This window comes from Misgurnus anguillicaudatus, unplaced genomic scaffold (genome assembly GCF_027580225.2).
Source record: "Misgurnus anguillicaudatus unplaced genomic scaffold, ASM2758022v2 HiC_scaffold_29, whole genome shotgun sequence".
Taxonomy (NCBI): Eukaryota; Metazoa; Chordata; class Actinopteri; order Cypriniformes; family Cobitidae; genus Misgurnus; species Misgurnus anguillicaudatus.
This window is the reverse complement of record NW_027395279.1, coordinates 4451452-4469528: the sequence shown is the minus strand read 5'-3', so window position 1 is coordinate 4469528 and position 18077 is coordinate 4451452. Positions and strand designations below refer to the sequence as shown.

General features: G+C 37.2%; 1 protein-coding gene across 2 annotated transcripts in view; it reads right to left on the bottom strand.

Moving 5' to 3' along the window:
• Positions 1 to 25: 25 nt before the first annotated feature.
• The window catches only part of LOC141362763 (cilia- and flagella-associated protein 70-like), a 26564-nt gene continuing 8512 nt past the window's right edge, over positions 26 to 18077 (bottom strand). The window contains exons 10-25 of one of the 2 annotated variants that reach the window (XM_073864981.1): positions 12415 to 12483; positions 9947 to 10009; positions 9775 to 9866; positions 9374 to 9434; positions 8571 to 8765; positions 7940 to 8071; positions 4133 to 4258; positions 3865 to 3998; positions 3656 to 3771; positions 3373 to 3572; positions 3082 to 3231; positions 2838 to 2999; positions 2439 to 2528; positions 593 to 694; positions 380 to 427; positions 26 to 191 (exon numbers count right to left, since the gene is read on the bottom strand). In XM_073864981.1, the coding sequence (XP_073721082.1) occupies positions 111 to 191; positions 380 to 427; positions 593 to 694; positions 2439 to 2528; positions 2838 to 2999; positions 3082 to 3231; positions 3373 to 3572; positions 3656 to 3771; positions 3865 to 3998; positions 4133 to 4258; positions 7940 to 8071; positions 8571 to 8765; positions 9374 to 9434; positions 9775 to 9866; positions 9947 to 10009; positions 12415 to 12483 (1821 nt within the window). In that variant the 3' untranslated portion in view covers positions 26 to 110. The remainder of the gene's footprint in view (positions 192 to 379; positions 428 to 592; positions 695 to 2438; positions 2529 to 2837; positions 3000 to 3081; positions 3232 to 3372; positions 3573 to 3655; positions 3772 to 3864; positions 3999 to 4132; positions 4259 to 7939; positions 8072 to 8570; positions 8766 to 9373; positions 9435 to 9774; positions 9867 to 9946; positions 10010 to 12414; positions 12484 to 18077) is intronic. The other variant, XM_073864982.1, reaches the window with a different exon arrangement.

Sequence of the window (18077 nt, the reverse complement as noted above, 5' to 3'; positions counted from 1 at the left end):
TGTGTACAGTAAACACACAGATATTAGTATTTTTTCTTACTTTTATTTCCCTTCACACACTTTTCATTAGGATCATAGAAAATAACAGTTATAAGACAATATAAGAATGATTAAAAGGAAGGGTTTCCAAATCCAACACGTGCCTGCAGGTCATGAATCTCCTGCAGAAGAGACTCTTTCTGTAAATTCATCTATGGAAACAAACACACATAATGAGATACATTTCAAAACCACTTCAAAGCAGAGTAAGTAACGCAAAGGTACATGACACACATGCAGATAAAAGAAATGTATAAATTGAATACACTGTAAGTTATACTGGATAAAATCATACACCAAATACATATATGTAAATATAATATAATTAAATAATACAAACCTTTATAGCATATTTATATGACTGTTCAGCCTCAAGCTTTTTGCCAGCCTGAAAGGACAAACATGTTGTTTAAAAATAATTAAATATACTTCATACAAATGAAGACTCAATGCAACTTTATTTAATTGTAATAGTGGATGTATAAAAACAAAGAAGTGCATATTGAGGAAGTAAATGAAAAGTTGCATTAAAATGGCTTATGACATCACATACCCGTAAACAGACTAAAGCCAGAAAGCCCCAGACCTCAGCGTTCCTGTTGTTTAGTGCATTAGCTTCAGTCAGGGCATCTTCAGCCTCTGTTAGCTCATCCAGCTAAAAATACACAGGGAACAAATACAGATCATAAACATGCCGAACTAATAGGCCAGTGGCGGCTCGTGACTGCACATCCGAAATTCAAAATATGTGTTCGTTGCGTCATGTGCGTTGATTGGGTTTTCAAAATATGTGTTTGTTGCATCATGTTAACAATGTGCATTGCGTGTTTTGTCAAAATAAGTGCCTGCTGCACATGCGTCAAAACCTTTTATGATAAAAGAGATGCTCACGTTCACAAAATACACACAAGACACTTCCTTAACAGTAAACTCTGATTACACATAAGATTATACAAGAATCTGGCAAACGCGAGCGTATCTTTTATCATAAACCCTTTAGAAGTGTCTGCAGCAGGAACTTATTTTGACAAAACACGTGATGCACATATCACGTGATGCACATATCACTCGACGCGTAGAACACATACTTTGAAATAAGGAACCACACATATGACGTGCTACATACATGTTGTGACGAACTTCGCATCGGTACTTATTCTATACCCATATATACTCACTCTATAGCATAATATATACTCATTTTAAAGCATTATATATACTTCCTCTATAGCATTATGCATATACACTCACCTAAAGGATTATTAGGAACACCATACTAATACTGTGTTTGATCCCCTTTCGCCTTCAGAACTGCCATAATTCTACGTGGCATTGATTCAACAAGGTGCTGAAAATATTCTTTAGAAATGTTGGCCCATATTAATAGGATGGCATGTTGCAGTTGATGGAGATTTGTGGGATGCACATCCAGGGCACGAAGCTCCCGTTCCACCACATCCCAAAGATGCTCTATTGGGTTGAGATCTGGTGACTGTGGAAGTAGCCATCAGAGGATGGGTACATGGTGGTCATAAAGGGATGGACATGGTCAAAAACAATGCTCCGGTAGGCAGTGGCATTTAAACAATGCCCAATTGGCACTAAAGGGCCTAAAGCGTGCCAAGAAAACATCCCTCACACCATTACACCACAACCACCAGCCTGCACAGTGGTAACAAGGCATGATGGATCCATGTTCTCATTCTGTTTACGCCAAATTCTCTCTCAAGAATTTCAGAAATCGAGACTCATCAGACCAGCAACATTTTCCAGTCTTCAGCTGTCCATTTTTGGTGAGCTCGTGCAAATTGTAGCCTCTTTTTCCTATTTGTAGTGGAGATGAGTGGTACCCGGTGGGGTCTTCTGCTGTTGTAGCCCATCTGCCTCAAGGTTGTGTCACGTGTTGTCACGTGCGTGTTGTGGTTTCACAAATGCTTTGCTGCATACCTCGGTTGTAACGAGTGGTTATTTCAGTCAAAGTTGCTCTTCTATCTGCTTTTTTGCCCACATGACTGCCCCATACTGGATGTTTTTCCCTTTTCACACCATTCTTTGTAAACCCTAGAAATGGTTGTGCGTGAAAATCCCAGTAACTGAGCATATTGTGAAATACTCAGACGGGCCCGTTTGGCACCAACAACCATGCCACGCTCAAAATTGCTTGAATCACCTTTCTTTCCCATTCTGACATTCAGTTTGGAGTTCAGGATATTGTCTTGACCAGGACCACACCCCTAAATGCATTGAAGCAACTGCCATGTGATTAGTTGATTAGATAATTGCATTAATGAGAAATTGAACAGGTGTTCCTAATAATCCTTTAGGTGAGTGTATACTTACTCTATAACATTACATTTACTCACTACAAATACGCACTCTATAGCATTATATATACTCACTCTATAGCAAGCTGTTCCCAGCCCAAGCCATGTAAGACAAGAGGGAGAGCTTCTGCATGCTTGCAGAAATGTAGATTTGGCTTTTTTATACTACAAAAAGTTAAAACATACACATTAAAATTGTCATTTAAAAAGTTGCCCTACATTAAATATAGATTTCAGGGATGCAAACTTAGAGTTGAAAAGAGGAGACATTTATAAAAAACTTTTTTTTATTTTTGTAATAAAGCATTAGATTTCTAATATTTTAATTTAAGCTTAGTCATTTAATTATTAAACTGTAAAAACTTTTATTGAAAAATCTGGGCAAATTAGCTTAAAAAGACTGCAAGGTCAGAATCTGTGTAGTAAGCACATAAACTTAAAAAAATAAAAAAATAAATCTGAACTCCATCTTACCTCTCCATCCTGCAGATAGATTGAACCCAAGCGGAGATATATTGAGTGTTTGTCCGAAGCATCCAGAACAGAGTCCAGTGTCCGTTCATAGCAGCTCTGAGCTTGAGAGAAATCCCTTCTCATGAAATGCAGGTGACCCCACAGGGCCCATATATCCGGATCCTATGGGAATCAAATTTACATAAAAGCACCCAGTCTCAGAATTTAAGCATTTTATCATACAGCCATCTAATAATCAGCACACCTCATAGTTGTCCATCAGTGCCTCTCTCAGGCTCTCCTCAGCACTGCTATGATCTCCTCTCAGCAGCTGTAACTGGGCCAAAGCGAGATGATATGAGCCGAGTCCACGATCTGGAGAGAGAAGCTCTTGTGCCAGCGCCCGCTGTGCCATCTGGATCACACCAAACGCAATCATATTGTCATTTTTATCACTTTGTTTGTATTTGACACACTTTCCAGGACACAATAGGTTTTATTTTATAAGAAAAGATCAAGAAAAGTGTGACTAGGCTCTTTATTTAGTACTTCTGACCTGTAAAGCATAGTTCTGCAATAGAAATCGCACAGTCTCCATGTATATGGTGGTTTTGACACCAGACTCAGTGTGAGGATGAGAGGTTATCTCTGTCCCACACATTGGCCTGTTCTGCAGGACTGAACTAAGCTGTTTATTGGCCTCCAGAAAAGCCATTTCAGCTTGGATGGACTTATCCTGAGACTGGCAAAACAGACCTGAAACCATATTCAGAACGTTTCTCAGCATTATTTAAAAAGTAATATTTCATAACCCAAACGCTCTTTTTCCAAAATCGTACCTAATACAGTCCAGGCAACCACACTGTTGGGCTCAACACAAGTGGCTCTTTCAAAGAAGATCTCAGCATCCTCGTAACGTCCATTCATCTCTGACAGGACACCACACATGAGCAAACTGCACAAAGCAGAACAAAGGCCAGTTAAATAAGATTTCAGCGCTATATTTAGATGTGACTGTACTGTAACAGAACTCATCTCATTATTTAACCTGGATGTGTGCGTTTGATCAATGGACAGGGCCTGCTGGAAACACTCCTCAGCTTTAATGTGCTCAGCGGTCAGTATGTGAAACGCTCCATAATCAAACCAATGGGACGGGTCACTGCCGTCTCGAACAAGACACTAAACAGAAAAAAAATCCCAACTGTAACACCTTGACACTTCTTGAAATGTTGTTGCAGACTTCAGTAATTCAATTTCTATAATATTTTATTCAAGTCAGTGTAATAAGAATAAGGTAAATGTAGGAAGTTTACCTCTTGATAATACTGTGCGGCCTGCTGGTAGTCTGTGTTGAGTTCGGCCTCTTTGGCGAAGAGTTTGAGCTGAGAGCAGCTTAGCAGAGGCTCATGATGTGTGTCTTGAGAATCCACTGAAAGAGTCTGATTCAGAGGAACATGGTTCAGATATCAAAGTCTGATTCAGAGGAACAGAATTCAGAGAGAGGAGTCTGATTCAGTTGAACATGATTCAAAGAGCAGAGTCTGATTCAGAAGAACATAGGCTTGTTCGACTTCATGCGGCGCCGCAATAACCGACAGCCGGATGACGTCAAAGTACAGCGAGAGAGATTTAAAAGCAAACTCCTCCGTATGATTCCCGGAACTTTGAAGTCATCCGGCTGTCTGTTCTTGCGGCTCCAAGTCGAACAAGCCTAATGATTGAGAAATCAACGTCTGATTCAGAGGAACATGATTCATAGAGCAGAGTCTGATTCAGAGGAACATGATTAAGAGAGAAGAGTCTGATTCAGAGGAACATGATTCAGAGAGAAGAGTCTGAATCAGATGGACAAGATTCAGATATCAAATTTGATTCAGAAAAACATGATTCAGAAAGAAGAGTCTGATTCAGAGGAACAAGATTCAGATATTAAATCTGATTCAGAGGAACATGATTCAGAGAGCAGAGTCTGATTCAGACGAACATAATTGACAGAGCAGAGTCTGATTCAAATGAACATGATTTTTAAAAGAGCAGAGTCTGATTCGGAGGAACATGATTCAGAGAGAAGAGTCTGAATCAGATGAACAAGATTAAGAAAACAAATCTGATTCAGAGAAACATGATTCAGAGAGAAGAGTCTGATTTAAAGGAACGTGATTTAAAAAGAAAAGAGTCTGAATCAGATGAACATGATTCAAAGAGAAAAGTCTGAATCAGATGAACAAGATTCAGATAACAAATCTGATTCATAGAGAAGAGTCTGATTTAAAGGAACATGATTTAAAAAGAAAAGAGTCTGAATCAGATGAACATGATTCAAAGAGAAGAGTCTGATTCAGATGAACATGATTCAGATATCAAATCTGATTTAAATGAACATGACTTAAAAAGAGCAGAGTCTGATTCAGAGGAACATGATTCAGAGAGAAGAGTCTGAAACAGATGAACAAGATTCAGATAACAAATCTGATTCAGAGAAACATGATTCAGAGAGAAGAGTCTGATTTAGAGGAACATGATTTAAAAAGAAAAGAGTCTGAATCAGATGAACATGATTCAGATATCAAATCTGATTTAAATGAACATGACTTTAAAAAAAGAGTTTGAATTAGATGAACATGATTCAGACATCAAAGTCTTATTCAGAGTAATATGATTCAGAGAGAAGAGTATGGTTTAGACTAGAGCAACATGATTTAGATAAAAGAGTCTGATTCAGTGAAGCATGTTTTAAAGAGCAGAGTCTGATTTGGAGAAACATGACTCACAAAGCAAATTCTGATTAAAAAGGGCATGATTCAAAACAAAATGATTCAAAGTTAATTCAGAGCAGAGTCTGATTCAGAGGAACATGGTTTAGAGTGCAGGGTCTGATTCAGAGGCAATTGATTCAGAGTGCAGAGTCTGATTCAGAGGAACATGATTCAAAGTGAATTCAGAGCAGAGTCTTATTCAGAGGAACTTGATTCAAAGAGCAGAGTCTGATTCAGAGGAACATGTTTCAGAGAGCAGAGTCTGATTCAGAGGAACATGTTTCAGAGAGCAGAGTCTGATTCAAAACAAAATGATTCAAAGTTAATTCAGAGCAGAGTCTGAATCAGAGGAACATGATTGACAGAGCAGAGTCTGATTCAGAGGAACATGATTCAGAGAGGAGAGTCTGAATCAGAGCAACATGATTCAGAGAGAAGAGTCTGACTAAGACGAACATGATTGACAGAGAAGAGTCTGATTCAGAGGAACATGATTTAAAAAGAAAAGAGTCTGAATTAGATGAACACAATTCAGACATCAAAGTCTGATTCAGAGTAATATAATTCAGAGAGAAGAGTATGGCTTAAAGCAACATGATTTAGATAAAAGAGTCTGATTCAGTGAAGCATGTTTTAAAGAGTAGAGTCTGATTTGGAGAAACATGACTCACAAAGCAAATTCCGATTAAAAAGCATGATTAACAGAGCAGAGTCTGATTCAAAACAAAATGATTCAAAGTTGTTTCAGAGCAGAGTCTGATTCAGAGGAACGTGATTCAGAGTGCAGAGTCTGATTTAGAGGAACATGATTCATAGAGAAGAGTCTGGTTCAGAGGAACATGATTCATAGAGAAGAGTCTGGTTCAGAGGAACATAATTCAAAGAGCAGAGTCTGACTCAGACGAACATGATTGACAGAGAAGAGTCTGATTCAGAGGAACATGATTTAACAAGAAAAAAGTCTGAATTAGATGAACATGATTCAGACATCAAAGTCTGATTCAGAGTAATATGATTCAGAGAGTAGAGTCTGATTCAGAGTAATATGATTCAGAGAGCAGAATCTGATTCAGAGGAACATGATTCAGAAGCCGTTTCTCAATGTCAAGGATACTTCCTTGGCAGGACTAGTCCTTACAAGTCACTTCCTTCAGAGGCTAGGCGAGGCTCCTTTTAAGCATTCGGAGAACACGTTAAATGGAACAGGCTAGCAAGTGCACGTCATTACGTCATTGCGTGATTGAAAGGTGTGCTTTCGGTGCTGCGCGCATAGGATTGTGGGTGATTTCAGCGCGTGAAGAGCGCGAAGGATACAAATTTGCATCCTTTCCTGTATATGGGATATTTCTCGAACGAAGGACTCAGTCCTTGGCTGAAATTTCGAGGATCCTCGACATTGGAACAGTTCTTCGACGGACGTCGATGACGTAGCATCCTCGAAATTCTAGCTTCCGAGGATCCTTCCTTGACATTGGGAAACGGCTAGAGAAAAGAGTCTGATTCAGAGGAACATGATTCAGAGAAAAGAGTCTGATTCAGAGGAACATGATTCAGAGAGCAGAGTCTGATTCAGAAGAACATGATTGACAGAGAAGAGTCTGATTCAGACAAACATAATTCAGAAAGAAAAATCTGAATCGGAGGAACATAATTCAGAGAGCAGAGTCTGATTCAAAGGAACATGATTTAAAAAGAGCAGAGTCTGACTCAGACGAACATGATTGACAGAGAAGAGTCTGATTCAGAGGAACATGATTTAAAAAGAAAAGAGTCTGAATTAGATGAACATAATTCAGACATCAAAGTCTGATTCAGAGTAATATAATTCAGAGAGAAGAGTATGGTTTAAAGCAACATGATTTAGATAAAAGAGTCTGGTTCAGTGAAGCATGTTTTAAAGAGCAGAGTCTGATTTGAAGAAACATGACTCACAAAGCAAATTCCGATTAAAAAGAACATGATTCACAGAGTAGAGCCTGATTCAAAACAAAATGATTCAAAGTTGTTTCAGAGCAGAGTCTGATTCAGAGGAACGTGATTCAGAGTGCAGAGTCTGATTCAGAGGAACATAATTCAAAGAGCAGAGTCTGACTCAGACGAACATGATTGACAGAGAAGAGTCTGATTCAGAGGAACATGATTTAAAAAGAAAAGAGTCTGAATTAGATGAACATGATTCAGACATCAAAGTCTGATTCAGAGTAATATGATTCAGAGAGAAGAGTATGGTTTAAAGCAACATGATTTAGATAAAAGAGTCTGATTCAGAAGGACATGAGAGAAGTGCTTGCTAGAATGAGTGATTTTATCTGTGACATTTGACTTAGCAAAATAAACAAAATGTGTGTTGTATGTGTGCAACACCTTATTGAGAGCAACATGCATCTCATCCACCAGGAACACATAGAGCTGACTCAAGAACGCCTGGAGCTGCTCAGGGCTTGAGAAGGATTCTGTCCTCAACATCTTCTCCCGGACAATCCGTACCACAGAGTACTACAACAACAACAACAGTCCTGACATCACAAACATGAACACATTCATTTATTATTAGCCATACTTACATATCAACACTTCACTATTCAGTAACTCAATCCACCTTAATGAGCAGCCGTGTTAACATATGCATACGTCAATCATAAGAGATCATAAAGTATTGTGGTACATAAACCACCTGCGTATGTTAAGGCAGTGTTTCCCAACCAGGAGGCTGGGGCCCAAAGGGGGGCTTCAAGATTACTTAAAATTATTAAAAATTGGACAAAACAAGCATTAAAATAAGCTAAAATCAAGATGTTTCTTATTTTTTTAGCCATTTTAGTAGCGAATATACATCTGTGTAGTCATTCCAAACTCTAGTTAATTTTATTTGGAGAAAAAAATTAGTGAGTGGGGGGCCTTGAAGTGAAAAAGGTTGGGAACCACTGTGTTAGGGGACAGAGAGAGGGTGGTGACAGTCATATGGTGTGGTTTCAGCATTATAATACAAAATCACCTTCATCTGTTCTTTAAAGGCAAAGTATTTCCCAGAGTAATTGAGTTCTCCGATCAGTTGTGCTTTACGATGCTCATGAAGTGTTGGATCCACTGGAATCCCGCCCGGCACAAACGCCTCTCCAAACAGCTGCTGGTACTGATCCAAAACCTGTGCGGCCACGCTCGCTATCTGAGACTGATATTCATGTACTGCCTGATAAAATGCATGCAATGTATTATTGTCATGTGACTTTGTGAGATTCATTCAGGTTATTTAAAGGTGCAGTGTGTAAATTTTAGCGGCATCTAGTGGTGAGGTTACGAATTGCAACCAACGGCTCAGCCCACTGCTCACCCCTCGCTTTCAAAACGCATAGAGAAGCTACAGTAGCCACCACCAGAAAAACATGTTATCGTCGGAGACAAACATTTTTGTGCGTTAAGGGTTTCTGTAAAAAACATGGTGGCACAAAATGGCAACTTCCACGTAAGGGGACCCACATGTATAAAAACATCTCATTCTAAGGTAATAAAAACATAACGATTCATCATTAAAAGGTCTTTATACACCCATGATAATGTAGTTTTGTTTATTTTATTGCATTTCTGTCAAGAGATCCTTCTAAAAATTACACACTGCACCTTTAAGAGCTGTTTACATCTCTGCATGTCTAACTTCTGACCACAAGAGAGCGTTAGAGATAACTGATTTCACATTAACCAAGATACAGATTGTGAGGGTTTATTAAAACATAAGAGGTTGTGTGATTAGGACAGAGATAAAACTTTTAAATAATAATATAAAAATAATACGTTTCTTACCCTTTCTGCTCCCGCTGGTCGTCTAGGCAGAGGAGGTCTTGGTGGGATTAACTCCATTACACTGTAATACACAGATCAACATACACACATAAAACCATAAACACAACCAAATATTTCAGATTAAAGTTATTAAATGTAAAGCTTTATGAAAACACTAATGAAAAGTCTGATCAATCACTTATCTAAATAATAAGGGGGATCAATAATAAAGCTAAGTGGTTGTTGAGGTTCAATACAAAAAATACTTTTAATTTATAGCATTTGGAAAAATAGCTTTATTTATATAAACATGTATTTTTGGGGTATATAGAGGGATTTATTTAAATTAAATTAAACATATGCTCTTACATTGGTAAGCTTTGGTGATGACAACAATGCTTATTGTACTGTAAATGATTTACCGTTTGGCTAGCACTTCCGGTGGTCTCTTTGGAACCAGCGGCTTCTCCAAAGCAATCTCAATAACAATGTATGATCTTGATTCTGCGTACATCTGAGAAAATCATTAACTTTCTTTAACTAAAGATAATAAAGTTATTTGGGCTTTAATTTATAATTGAGAGATGAACCGACCTGTCCCTCCATGTTCACCTGCACCTCCATATCAGGTGGACTGTCGGTCTGAGCAGGTTTCCCCTGTGGATCAGACTAGATTGAGTTTCAGTTGTGTTTATTTAGTCAAGCATCATTACCGCTCATTCAAGTTAACCTATAAAATGTCAACTTAACTATTAAACTAATATTCCTAAACATGTAACCCGAAGCAGCCGCAGGATCAAATGTTCAGTTGTTGGAGTGTTTGTGTGTGTTCTCCGTCTCCATCTGCTACAGGACCACAGGGAGCCTGAGATGGCCAGATGATGCAGAGAAGATGATTCACCACAGACCACGCGGCCGCTAATCTGCTCCAATTACCGCTAATTGCTTTAGGAAGTGTGTCTCAATCACAGATGCAGAGAGGACATCAAACATGACACCCAATGATTCACGGAAAGAGGAAAAGATGCTAAAAAATCCATCATTTCAGATGAATACTAGCATACAGCTTGTGTATGACGTTCTACATGATGGTTTTATCGCTCAGATGTTTCTCTTTTACCTTAAAGGTGCCAAAGAATGCATTCAAATCTGTTAAATTGTTCCCTGATATCTACATAGAAGGTATGTGGCTTTATTAAGTGCAAAAATGATCCAGAAACAGTTTTACAAATCCATTTACAACCTATAGGATTTAGAATGAAATGGCCTAATAATGAAATAATAATGTTGAGTTCAGTTCAGTAGCTCTGTGTGTGTGTGTAAACAGACCTAATGTATGAGCTTGTATCAGATGAAGATACATAATTTGAGGAATAATAAATTTTTGGAGATTGTAAATGGACGTTTCTGAGCAAAACGTAACTGTAACGCCAAAAGTAGAAATTTAGCCTAAACGCTAGCATATAGCATAAACTAGCATATAGTGCTAACACACAACTGTTTTTAGCATTGTAACAACATTGAAATGAATTTAATGTGTAATTTAATGTTGGGGGTGTACATCACAACTGTAACGTTATGTGTTGGGGTAACGCATTACAAGTAACGTGGATTACATAATAACATCGCTTTCCTGAAGTACCAGTAAAGTAACGCATTACTTTTTAAATGTACACATTAATATTTGAGTTACTTTTTCAAAAAAGTAATGCAAGTTACTTTTTTAGTTTAATTAATTTCATTAAAAAATTATTTAATGAATTAAACTAAACGTAGTCTCATTATGCACTCTATGCGTACACGCCTGTGTGGGAACCGTTTGAGTCAGAAACTGGGATGGCAGACCAGAGCTCAACATTTTTGTGATGAAATATGCAATTTCTGAATGCAGAACAACTCAGTCATAAAAACACCTGCAAGGCCTGAAAGAGATCAAGCCTCAGCCAAGAAAAAGTAACGCAAAAGTAACTAAAAAGTAACGTAAGCATTACTTTCCATGAAAAGTAACTAAGTAACGCAATTAGTTACTTTTTTGGGGAGTAACTTAATATTGTAATGCATTACTTTTAAAAGTAACTTTCCCCAACACTGAATATACAGAATTTGAGGAATAATCAATTGTTTGGAGGTTGTTAATGGACGTTTCTGAGCAAAACGTAACTGTGACGTCAATAGAATAACTTCACCCTAAACGCTAGCACATAGCATTAACTAGCATATAGTGCTAAATCAGTGGCGGCTGGTGACTTCTTTTTTTGAGGGCGCATGGTGCGAAGTTCGTCAAAACATGTATGTAGCCCATCATGTGTGTGGTTCGTAATTTCAAAATATGCGCTTTGAGAGGTCCTGTGTGCAACACGTGTCCTGCCAAAATAAGTGTCTGCTACAGACGCGTCTAAAGGGTTTATGATAAAAGAGACGATCGCGAGATACTCGCATAATCTCATGCGTAATCAGAGTTTAATGTTAAGGGAGTGTCTTGCGTGTATTTTGTGAACATGCGCGTCTGTTTTATCATAAACAGTTTTGACGTGTGTGCAGCAGGCACTTATTTTGACAAAACACGTGATACCCACAGGATCTCTCGACACGCAGGACACATATTTTGGAAAAGGGAACCACACACATGATACTCCAAACACTTATTTTGAATTAGCGCCCCTCGGATGAGGAGTCACGAGCCGCCACTGTGCTAAATGGTGTTTGAGGCTCATGATATGTCATTACCATGCACAGCATTCTTATTATTCATTTCTATAAGTAAATACAGTTTTACATCCTATAGCACCTTTAAAAAATAACACAAAAGAGACTTTTTGAGACATAGTATAGTGTTGATATTGAAATCTTTCATTTTTTGCGCACTTAGACATTATTTTGGTACGCCTGAGCACATTACTAAGATCCTTCTTGAACTTTAGAGGAGATGTATTTGGAGTAATTGGGTTGTTTAGTGAGGGGAGCAAGTCTCCTGAAAAGCCAAAGCCTCCATTTGACCTTCTTGCTGTTACAGAGAAGCTCATATAGGTTGATTGTGGGAAAATAAACAGTTTGTTTAGTACCTTTTTGAAAGCATCTTTGTTCCCTGGTGCTCTGAGTTGCTCCTTCAGAACGCTGTGTGTTCTCTGAGCCTGCAGAACAATGGTTGTTTGGGACTGCTTGTTATTTACTCATACCATTACAATGAATAGAGACTGAAGTGTTTATGGTGCCTTTATAAAGCTTGTAAGCTCTATTCATTGTAACTGCATGCAGAAAAACACCAGTGCATTATTAAAAATTACATCTTTTGTGTTCCCAGAAGAAAAGGCCATACAGGTTTGGAATAACATGAGACAAAAATTTTTTTTAAAAACTATATCTTTAACAGAAAATCTTAAAAATGAATAGATAAGACATATAATTATGACTATAAATCATACATTCTGGATGATCTTGTTTTCAGTACAAATATACACTCACCTAAAGGATTATTAGGAACACCTGTTCAATTTCTCATTAATGCAATTATCTAATCAACCAATCACATGGTAGTTGCTTCAATGCATTTAGGGGTGTGGTCCTGGTCAAGACAATCTCCTGAACTCCAAACTGAATGTCAGAATGGGAAAGAAAGGTGATTTAAGCAATTTTGAGAGTGGCATGATTGTTGGTCCCATTAGGGCTGGTCTGAGTAGTTCACAATCTGCTCAGTTACTGGGATTTTTACGAACAACCATTTCTAGGGTTTACAAAGAATGGTGTGAAAAGGGAAAAACATCCACACTCAAAAAAAAAAAGTGTTGACTTTAATTAATTTTTTTTCGTCAACAGGTTCCACATAATTTAATTATTTAAGTTGAAAACAAATATTTTAAGGTTGTCCAATGTAATAGGGTTGTTTTAGGGACAAGTAATTTTTTTAAGTTTAGCCAACTATTATCACTAATTTTCACCCAACAAAAGACATTTCAGTTCAATTAACTAAAATCAGTTATGTTCTATGGACTAACAAAATTTGTTTAGACGTTGCATATTAAACATGTGTCTATTCAAAGTAAACTTGTAATTTTACAACAAAACATTAAATTCAAGCTTAATCAATCAAAATTAAATCATTTCAATAACTTTAATTTTTACTAGTTAGGTTTAATTAATTTTAGTTTGTCAACAGGTTCCACACAAATTAATTAAGTAAACTCAACATAATATTTGTTAGTTCCTTTATTAACCAACAAGTTTTCCAATAACACATCAGTTTTATGACATTTTCTTTAACAAGAAAAAAAACACTGTAAAACACTTATGAGTTGCAGCATGTAAAGTTGGTAATTTTATAAAAATAAAACTCCTGAGCAGTGCATTTAATAGAAAAACACTTGACAGATTGTATTTTTTGTATCTTTTTTGCCTGTAACACGCAGATAAAAAAAGATAAAAATAACACAATCGGTCAAGTGTTTTTCTATTAAATGGTTTCAAGAGTAAAGCAGGCCTTTATGTTAAACGCCAGAAACTTTTAAGTGCTAAATGTTGGTTCACTCATTGTTTAAGTACATACATTACAGAGAAACATGTCACCCAGAACACTGGTGCGTCCACAGAAAAAAGATCAAATGTATACCATCTTTCAAGTGTTTTCAATAAAAAGGGTTTCAAGTGCAAAGCAGGCGTTTGTGGCGTTTAACAAACTTTTAAGTGCTCAATGTTGGTTCACTCATCGTTTTTAAGTACATACATGACAAAGACACATGTCACCCAGAACAGAGGTGCGCGTCACAAAAAAAGAAAAGTTTTTCAATTAAATGGTTTCAACTGCAAATCAGGCCTTTGTGTAAAACGCCAAACGTTCAATGTTGGTTCAGTCATACAGTTTGTTTTTAATCATCTGTACCTTGGGTGAGAGTCTGGAATCATCCAGTTGGAGGAAGATTTTCTGAAGCAACATTTTCAGTTCTTGAGGATAGTTGAGGTTCATTGTATATATGACACCCATTAAGATTGCACATGCAGAAGCTATGTCTCCCAAGTCATGAAGCACTTCAACATCCTCAATTACTATTCCAACATCAACTGAAGTGCTGGTGGCATCACCTCCCTCAGCTTAATGCTGTAGATGCCAAAGACAAGTTGATCAAGCTCCCTCCGGGCAGCACAGCCATCTGAATCCTTTCCAGACACAAAAAAAGGACAACAATGAAATCACCAACCAATTATCAAATTCCAAAGAGCTCTTTTGCATTGCAGTTTTCTAAATCAATGTTTTAAAATAGTGCTTGATTACTAACTTTTTAGTCCATTATCTTTAAAGAAAAATCCAGATAATTTACTCACCACCATGTCATCCAAAATGTTGATGTCTTTCTTTGTTCAGTCGAGAAGAAATTATGTTTTTTGAGGAAAACATTCCAGGATTTTTCTAATTTTAATGGACTTTAAAAGAGCCCAACATTTAATACTAAACTCAACACTTAACAGTTTTTTTCAACTGAGTTTCAAAGGACTATAAACAATCCCAAACGAGGCATAAGGGTCTTATCTAGCAAAACGATTGTCATTTTTGACAATAAAAATAAAAAATATACACTTTTAAAGCACAACTTCTCGTCATGTAGATCCGGTCATCATGCGCTAGCGTGACCCGACGCAATACGTCATCACGTCAAGAGGTCACAGAGGACGAACGCGAAACTCCGCCCCAGTGTTTACAAGTGTTGAGAAAGAGGACCGTTCCTACGTTGTTGTATGTCAACTGATACTAATTAATGTCTTTGTGTCAGTTTATTGTTTACAATGGTCCGCAAATCTGCGTTTTATATATGTAACACGTGACCTCCCTACGTCACTACGCATTTACGTTAGGTCACGCTGGACCGGACCTTGACGAAAAGTTGTGGTTTAAAAGTAAAAAAAAATTTTTCTTGTCAAAAATGACAATCGTTTTGCTAGATAAGACCCTTATGCCTCGTTTGGGATTGTTTATAGTCCTTTGAAACTCCGCTGAAAAAAACTGTTAAGTGTTGAGTTAAGTATTAATTGTTGGGCTCTATTAAAGTCCATTAAAATGAGAAAAATCCTGCAATGTTTTCCTCAAAAAACATAATTTCTTCTCGACTGAACAAAGACAGACATCAACATTTTGGTTGACATGGTGGTGAGTAAATTATCTGGATTTTTCTTTTAAGAAAATGGAATATTTCTTTAAAGGAATAGTCTACCCTTTTGCCATATTAAACTATGTTATTACCTCAACTTAGACGAATTAATACATATCTATCTTTTTTCAATGTGTGCACTGTACAGTGCGTCGTGAATGTGTTAGCATTTAGCCTAGCCCCATTCATTCCTATGGTACCAAACAGGGAAGCCACCAAACACTTCCGTATTTTCCCTATTTAAAGACTGTTACATGAGGAGTTAAACCAGTAAGTATGGTGCCACAAAATAAAACTTTTTTTTGGTACCATAGGAATGAATGGGGCTAGGCTAAATGCTAACACATTCACAACGCGCTGTACGGTGCACGCATTGAAAAAAAGATAGGTATGTATTAATTCGTCTAGGTTCAGGTAATAACATAGTCTACCCTTTTGCCATATTAAACTATTCCTTTAAGTAAGTACACCTGTATGATCTGAAGCCATCTTATATCAGCTCTGCCATAAGTTCTAATTTTATAAGATTACAGTTCTTACAATTTTAAGATTAAATGATCATAAACATGATTTAGTCTAGACCAAAATTGCCATTCCTAAAAGATATACACCACAATGAGTGTGTTTACATGCACAGTCTTACGCAGATTATGGTAAAAAAAAACCTGATAACATGTGGGTTCACCCTGCTGGAAAAACCAGCAAGAGCAGATGATTTTGTGTTTTGGTGCTGGTATGCTGGTGACCACCAGCACCCAACCAGCATGGGAATAATGCTGGTCTATGCTGTTTTTCAGCAGGGCATGTAAATGCATAAAACGTTTTTGTTGTATAGGGAAAGCCCATAAGTTGCACAAGCAAAAACTGATCGGCACAGGTAACTTTTTTGCTCATTACCCCAATTTCGCTTTGCAAGTTAACACCTTAACCAGCCTTTACGCAGTTTGGTTCACATGTGCATGTTTCCACGTGTGAAAGATAAATGTCACACGTTAAAGCGCAAAGTAACACATAGAAGTCTGCGCTTAACTTAAGCAAATGACAGAGAAACTGTGGAAATAAAAGCTAATGTTACATTTACAAGTGTAGATATGAGAAGAGATATGACAGTACAGCTTAAAGGAGCATTTCACCCATAGAAACTAATCTTCATTGAAAGTGTCTCATATTTGTAGTCGAAATGTAACATACATTTCGAATTTGGTGATAATTTGACTGAGAAAAGGGCTGTTTGTAGTCTCACCTGCTCAACAAAGATATTGGACTTCCTTCTTTCAATGATGCAAAATGATGATTTTTACATCATTGAAAGAAGGAAGTGCAACACTGAAATCTGTATTTCTCCTGTTTCAGCGGCAACTGAGGTAATTATGCACGACCATTCAAAAACATGACTAGGGTTCTAACTATACAAAGATTAATGCAAATGGGTGAAGTGTCCCTTTAAGACAGATTTCCCATCAGCTTTTAGGCAGTGACAATATGGACTGCGAGAAACCTGACACATCTCCAAATGTAAACGCAGTTTTCTGCATAGCAGTTTATTGATTTGCATGTAAATGCAAGAAAATTTTTGATACTTAGCCGCTTATTCTGTGCATGTAAACGCACCCAATGTTAAATGGATAATGTGATATTGGTAAAAGCCCTAGAACACTGTTACTGCTGCAGTAATTGTTAGCATTACCTACCATATACTCTTTGAAGAGACTGCTCGGATTTTCATTTAGATAGATACAGAGTGTCGTGAGGAGGCACTCCCTCTTCTTTTCAGCGGTTTCATTCTAAAAAAAGAAAAAAACAGCATCAATATACTACACATATTATATCAGTATACCAGTTTCCTCAACATTCTGGTCATTTATCCATAGGGTGTAGTGTAAATACCAAATAGCATTCTTATAAAGGGGGAAAAAATCATGTTAATCTCAAAAATCTTTGAAAAAATACAATAAAAATATATTCATATGGGGTGCATTTGCAGATGTTATTGGTTTCTGCTAAATGACAACAGAAACTAAACAAAATGTACTTATTCCTAAATGTGTTCTACAAGAGTTAACTATACCTGTGCAGTCGGGGCAAAGATGAGGTCAATTTGCCTTCCTTTAGATCCACCTGCCTTCTTCAGCAATCTGATGAGCTGATCAGCGTGGTAGTCAAGTTGTGCAAAAAACTTTGTGACAAGGGGAACAGTGGTAATCCTCAGAAATTCTGCTTCCACCTTTGAATAATGTCCACAAACAAAATGTTATTGGTGTATACTACAATTTTACTGAAAGACCCTATGTTACTGTATTCTTTAACATGGTAATTTAATGCATTATACAACATTGTTCATTGATGTTTTAATAAGCAGTTTATACCTCAGGCACAGTGAACAGTCCTGGCCATCTGGTCTTGAACTCTGATATCATGGGTTGGTCTCTGACTACCTCCCGTCTCCTGTACGCAAAGGTCTTGTTCAATAATTCAATAAAAATTTTATTATCTTTTAAAAACTGAAATTATCAATTGCTACTGTAAAGTAAACAGGATACAAAGAGAAACAACAAATGAAAAGGTCACGCAAGAAACAATATTTACTGTTT